The 7,309-nt window shown below is 37.9% G+C and overlaps 1 protein-coding gene across 1 annotated transcript; it reads right to left on the reverse strand.

Annotated features, from left to right (window-relative positions):
* Positions 1 to 236: 236 nt before the first annotated feature.
* On the reverse strand, positions 237 to 6,713 carry Lnp1 (leukemia NUP98 fusion partner 1). Its single transcript, XM_090332627.1, has 3 exons — positions 6,283 to 6,713; positions 3,581 to 3,811; positions 237 to 844 (listed from the first exon to the last, which is right to left on the reverse strand). The coding sequence occupies exons 1-3, from the start codon at positions 6,436 to 6,438 to the stop codon at positions 695 to 697; spliced, it is 537 nt and encodes a 178-aa protein (XP_090188753.1). The 5' UTR covers positions 6,439 to 6,713; the 3' UTR covers positions 237 to 694.
* Positions 6,714 to 7,309: the final 596 nt, after the last annotated feature.

A 7,309-nucleotide genomic window follows, 5' to 3' on the forward strand; every position in this document is an offset into this window, starting at 1 on the left:
CTTTTTATCTCTCATAATTTCCAATGTTCTTTATTCTTTCCTTTTCTTCGGAATACAGTCACTTCTTTTTTACCTCCTCAACCATGGTGTTAATTGGAGGAAGCTTCTAATCCACCATTGTGCCTGCAATTCAAATCTTTCTCCTCTTAAGTCGGTCATTCTGTCACACTTACAAGACAGATAACTAGCACACTCTACACTTATTTTGCTTAACAATGAATAACACAAAGTCCTACTTCAGAGTAGTAGGTTTACTTTAGTCATGAATTGACACATACAAAGTAGTATTAGGCATGGTAAGTATCAGTTATCATTAAGTGACGGCCACTAGACATACTTACATTATTGTGTCTAATAAGAAAGTAAACTTACAGAACCATACCAATGGCCTTGATTTGGGATAATTTGAGAAACTTGTGTGGAAGACGAGTTGATGAAGATGTATGGATGATTTTTTTAAGTGATCATACTTTACCTTTTCAGAAATTGAATCCTTAATACTTTTTCATTCCTACAAAAGGGCAGGAAATCAGATTACACTCTCAAGTAGGATGACAGAAGTCAATAGCATATGAAGGTTACCATCTGACAGCCCACTTCAGTCAGACCTTCAGTCTCTGCACATACCCTTTAACAGCGGCCATCCTGACCCCTGAACTCAAACTACCAATGGGATCTGTCAAGAAACAAAGTATTATTTGGTCCCTTTCTTAGCCAGGGGTGGCATGTATGCTTCTGGGTGTTCTTCCTCCATGAATCTCCTTCTTTCATCCACCTTCTGAGAGGTCTTCATTTCCATCTTCAGGTGTTCGCCTTCGTTTTCTTCTTTTCTGCTCTCAGGTCCCTGAAAGAGAAGAGAAGAAAGAGTAGAAACGCAGAGTTTTTACCCATTCCCTATGTTTCTCTCAACAATGAGATGTGGGGAAAAAAACGTCCTGATCATGTTGCTGATTTCTGCAGCTTGATTCTGGCAATAATTAGCATACACCAAATGTATTTTTCTAAAGATTTGGGTCACACAGAGAAAATAGAGGGGATTGGGCATGACATCTAAGCTAGAAAAGAAGCTTAACCTATACATGGCTGTGACTATCCATTTCTGATGAACAAAGGGATGTAATTCCACAATACAATAAAATTGTCTCCTGAAGATTTGCAATTTGGAAAATGAGATCACATGTTCATGATTTTAAACTTCTTATTGAATTAAATGAATAGTTTGATTTGCACTAGATTTTAAGGTGAGAGTTGTGCAAAGAGTTGAAATGTTGAGAAGTGACAGCCATCCAAATCAGCATTCCCCATCATGTTGATTAGGCTGTGGGGAAGGATATCTACATTTGTGGTCTGAGTTTATTAAACACACACTGTTTTTACAGCATCGGGAGGCATATCACTAAATAATGTGTACCTTTGGGATACTCCAACTAGGTCAATGGAGACAGAGACTATCGATAATAAGCACAAAAGGAAATAAGAAAGTAAAGCTGGTAATGAAGTTTGCTGATAACTACAATAGAATGATATCATACAGAACTATTTAGTTTTGATATTCAGAAGTACCTTTTAAAGGAATTACATAGGAAAAATCATGTTTTTCAATGTGGTAGTCATATCTATGAACATTGCTATTTTTAAGCACCAAAAAGATTTTTTTAATCTTTATGCCTCCACCTTATTTTAACCCCTCTAAGTGGCTATATCAACAGTGGCAAGTTTGGGTATGTTACTCTAGAATTGGTTGCATGTTTTTATTTTAAACCAGATTGCTTCATTTCTTCTTGCAATAGCTAAAATCACAAAGTAGAACACACAATGAATCTGGGAAATACATTAAGAGAAACTTAAAAATTATATCAAGCTTGTCAATGTGCTGCCAAATGAATTTTCAATAAACTCATCTTTTGTATACAACTGATCAGCTGTCGTGAATACCTTTCGTGTGTTCAAATCATGGGACTCCAACTCAGGGCTTAGGCTCTGGCCTTGAGCTTTTGGGATCAAAACTAGAACTCAACCACTTGAGGCACAGCTTTGATTCTGAATTTTAGGGTTTAATTGGCAATAAGAATCTCACCTACTTATCTGCCTGGGATAGTTTTGAACCGTGATCTCAGATTTCAGCCCCCTGGGTAGCTAGGACTATAGATGTGAACCACCAATGCCTAGCCAAGAGTGTCTTTAATAATTTTAAGAATACCATAAGAAGGAAAAGAATGACATGATAATTATTTCCAATTTGGGTTTTCCTTATTGACAATAAGAACTACCTGGGAAATCATTATCAATACTGATCTGAAATATATTTTCTTATTTTATTGCTTGGAAACAGAATGGGAAACTATCAAAACAATTCACTCTGCTGGAGTTTGGCCTAGTGGTAGTGTGCTTGCCTAGAATGCACAAAGACCTGGGTTCAATTTCTTGGTACCACATACATAGAAAAAGCCAGAAGTGGTGCTGTGGCTCAAGTGGTAGAGTTCTATCCTTGAGAAAGCCCAAAGACAGTGCTCAGGCTAGGAGTTCAAGACCCAGGATTGGTTAAAATAGAATAATAATTCACTTGGGTCATTTAATATCAAAAGGAAGCCCTTTGGTCAGCTGAAATGGTATATGCTATAACCTTAGCACTTGGGAGGCTGGGGAAGGAAAACTAAGGGTCTAGGCTGAATAGTAAATGCTAAGCCACCCAGGGCTTCAAACCTACAGTATAATTAGCCCTCTGTGGATGAGGTCTGCACCTGTAAGTTCAACTAAGAGAAAAATCAGAAACATTCATCCAGGAAAAAGAAAAGTATCAGTGATAACAATGTACAGACTTTTATCATCACTAATCCCTAAAGAGCATATATGACAATTATTTACATAACATTCACAGTATATGAACTCTTAGAAATAATTTATAGCTGACTTAAAGTATTTGGAGGCAGATTATATAAACATACAATACCAATTTACAGAAAAGATTTGGGCATCCACACATTTTAGCATCCTGAGATGGGTTGCTAATACTTTAGGAATACCACATCTACATTTGTAAATTTTCTGACAAACTCTACTTTTTAATGCATTATCCCTAGAAAATTGTTGGTTATTAAATAGGAAAAAGCTTTAAAAGAATTTATATATGTTGACGCCTGTAATCCTAGCTACACAGGAGGCTGAGATCTGAGGATGGTGGTTCAAAGCCAGACTGGACAGGAAAGTCGGTGAGAGTCTTATCTCCAACTAACCCCCAAAAATCCCAGAAGTGGTGGCTCTTCATGGTAGGGTGGTAACCTTGAGCTGAAGAGCTCAGGGGCTGAGTCCAGGCCCAGAGTTCAAGCCCCATGATTGATCAAAAAAAATGTATATGTTGACATTTTTATTTTGTATTAAGATATATTTTAATAAACTCCTTAAAAACTGATGCAAAAAAGTATTTCATTTTAACTCAATTATCATAATAATATCATTTTCAAAGCATTCATTTCTAGTTATGAATGAAGAAGTCAGTTCTATCTTTAAGCATTAGCATTGTAAAAACCATTGTGCTTCCTTTCTTACAATGACTTAAGTTTTCAACAGTTCTGTTACGTACCAAAGTGACAGAACGTTTGGCCTTGAAGTACAGTTGATGTTTAGAAGACTCTGAAAATTCCTGAATTTGGGAGTGAGGTTGCTCTTTTGACCCCACTGTTTCCCTGGGTGATCCATCCATTGAATATTTTCTGTAGTACCGCAGATGAGGATGGCTTTGGAATTTCGGGTCCTCGTGAGAATGCCTTCTAGGGTGGTTGTCAGACGATGTAACTTTGGGAAGTACAGGAAACTAGAAGTATAGAAAAAAATTACAAAACAGTTTGTATAATATGACAACACAGGCAAGATGCCTATATAACACTAACTATGCATTATCATGTTGACTAATCAAAGATTTCTGCTACAGTGAGACATATCAGCATCAACTGGTTAAAATATTGAGCAGGGCAACTCGAGACTAGCTTTATTGCTTGCTACCTGACCAATCCTATTGCAGCTGGCACAATGCCTGGAACAAAGAGCATGTCCAATAATTATGTTAAATGCTCCATCTCTATGTTTTCAAGTGAATTATGAGACTAATAAAGGCAAATTAAGAACATCCACAAAACAACTCTGATCTTTGGGCTCCCGCTCCATGAAGACCCTATGTCACTGCTTTTTCTCTCTTCTTTTATTTTCTTTTAAAGCTTGCTCTATCTACTTTAAATACTTAAAAATAGACAAGGAGAGGAAATCCTTCCCATGAATGTAATATTATAGAATATAGATTATTAGTAAATTGAGAAAAGGAAGTTTTTTAAATTGGCGCTGTTGGGAAACAGAGATAAAGGTAAGATGAAGTGCTTCTTTGAAGTTAATTTCATTAATTTCAAAGCAGAAAATAAAAACCATAAACAAAATTATTCTGATTTCTAAATTAAAGAAAAATAAAGCATACTGTGGAGACAGAGAAAGATAAAGGTGCAAGTAATGATTTATTTTGTAAATACATCATATTATATAAATAGAGAACAAGGACCAAAGAAATGAACAATTCAAATCAGAACACTGCCTTTACCACCTTTCTGTCCTAATTTGTATTCTGTAGTGGGTTTTTGTCTCTGCTTAACTCGGTCAAATTGTAACTTTTATTTTAAAAGTCTTCTACAAAAATAAATGCAGGAATCAAAGACTGATAGCTATAAAATGTGTTGTTGATATGGAGAATCCAGTACAAATGTAAACTAATGCAACTACTCTGGAAGGTTGTATGGAGATTGCTCAAGAAAGTAAACATGGAATTACACTAAACCAGCAATCCCCTCTTGGCATCTACTCAGAATATTTCAAGTTAGTATACAACAAAGACACTTTCACATCCATGTTCACTGCTGCACTTTTCACATTAGCCAAATCTTGGAAATAGCCTACATCAAGAAAATGTGATATATGTATATGTGTGTATACATATATATTTTATTAGAATAGCACATAATTTTCAGAGAAATAGATGGACCTAGAAAAAAATAATATGTTAAATGAAGTAAGTCGGGATCAGACACATGGTGCATACTTTCCCTCATATTAGAGAGATATTAGAGATAAAATACAGCATTCATGAAAACATGTACAGAGTACTTGGATGCCACTGGTCTGACTTTGTCTTTTATGTGACTGTATTACTTACCAAAGGGGTTCAAAGTACTTGTGCCACAAATTAAAAAAATGACTTTTTGCGATTTTAAGAAAAAGAAAACAGGGTTCTATGCATCTATACACAAAAACAAATTGACTAAAGGATGGAATGTTTAGGGAGGGAGTCTGCGGTGTAATTCCTCTAAACAGCTAATAAACCATTAGCAAAATAAATACCAGGAACCTGAAATGTGTTCTGTTGGGGGTGAGAGGGATGGCAACAAAAGGAGGGCACTGGGATGGAGGGAGGGAGGGTAAGCAAATGCAATGGTTCTGTCCAATGTACATTATGTCAAAAATGAACTACATAACTCGAGGGCAGGGATGGGAGGACAACCATAAAGGTCACGTTGGTTAAGACTCATTGACCCATCAAGGTCTACTGTAGAACCTTCTGGCACCACAGCTAAGTAGAAAGAATGCTCTAGTACTCCTGCTGAGCCCGTGCCTGGCCAGCCCCTTCACTCCCCTCCCTGAAGCTTGCTGTTTACATCTTGCCCCCCAGACCCCTGCCACTCTGCCTGCCATGTGGTCACAAGGCTAGAAGAGTAGGATTCTGGCTCCTGTCATTAGCAAATTAAGCCAATACCAGAAGGAAAAGTATATCAAACGAATCAAAGAGTGATTTATTATGTATAACCTCTGATTTTAGAGAGATCCAGGAACCAGTGAAGCTATTTCCAGTATTGCAATAAGACCAACAAAAGTCATACGTTGACTCACAACAGAACACACACCTACACACACACACACACACACACACACACACACACACACACACACACACACGCTAACCACAATATGAGGAAAAACTAGAACATCCAGGTTCTTTTAGCTTGAGTTCTGTCATTCAGTGGGATTATTCCAGGCTTATCAGGATCTGTGAAGAGCAATTAAAGATAACCTAAATTACTAAGGAAGAAAGCAGTACCTATTAGATAAAAATGCAAAGCCTTCAAGAAAAGATAAAAGGGATTCTGTGGCTATGATAATTTTTAATCAAGGTACTTTTTTTCTGACCATTTCCTAGAAGACTTCCTTCCCTCCTTTATTGCACTCCCCGGTTAGATAATAGCAACTCACTGGGCAAGGCAAAGAGGTTTTTCTGTAGCTGAACCCTCGTGGCCGGCGCTGTTTCCGAAGTCCACTCTCATCCTCTTCTCTCCAGCTGTGACCCCAGAAGCTGCTCATCCATTTGGCAAAGGAGACGTCTTCATTGTCATCATCTTTGTGCTCCATGTAAAAGTGACTCCAAATGTTGAAGCTTATCCCTACATCCACCGGGGCTGAGTTGATGAAAGCCCAAACCTCCTCCAAAAGACAAAATGAAACGGGGAGGTTGAAATGGTCTCTGATAATAGCATCCTTAAGGAGGAAGATTTACTAAACAACAACTCATCATCAGCCTGCCTTAGAGCCTTGGGCAATGTCTATTTATAAACTGTGCATGCAGCCCACACTCCTCTCCCCCTGTCTTTTTAAATTGAGAGGCTTTTTAATCCTCCCATTGCTGGAGCTTGTGCCTTGCAGCCTAAGGGTAAGGAAGTACGGTCCACTGCCTGATTTTCTCAGTGCTTTGCTGCCAGAGGCATGTGATGGCATCTCCAGATGTCGATGCTGAAGAAGCATGACCCTCACAATATGTCTGTCAGCTCCAGGCTGCCTCTGAAATGGGGCCACTTTCAATAGACAGACAACTGCAGCTTGCAAGGTAGCAAGCTATTGACCTGTCAAAGGAGAGCTAGATAGTCTACTAATAAACCAAGGAGATACTGACAGAAAATCCAGCTCCTTAGTTAAATGAAATAGTATTTTAGGGAAACATTGCCTATCTGTGCAAATATAAATAATGTACATCGGAGATGTTTGGCTATGTATACTGCAGCTTTCCTATTTGTAGAAACAGATGAGCATGAAATGTTTCAGAATCCCTCTATACCCCTTCCAATCTATGTTCCTTTCAAAAGCTTATCACTTCTGCTCCATGTCCCTTTTGGTTTATGTTGTCTAGATCCCAAGTTGTCTTTGATGGCATTAGATGATTCCAACTGACTAATATGCTTCCTAGCTTATTGCTTTGTTTCCCTCCATCTAGTTTTCTTTCTGTGAG

This window comes from Megascapheus bottae, chromosome 1 (assembly GCF_031878675.1).
Source record: "Megascapheus bottae isolate mThoBot1 chromosome 1, mThoBot2.hap1, whole genome shotgun sequence".
NCBI classification, from domain to species: Eukaryota; Metazoa; Chordata; class Mammalia; order Rodentia; family Geomyidae; genus Megascapheus; species Megascapheus bottae.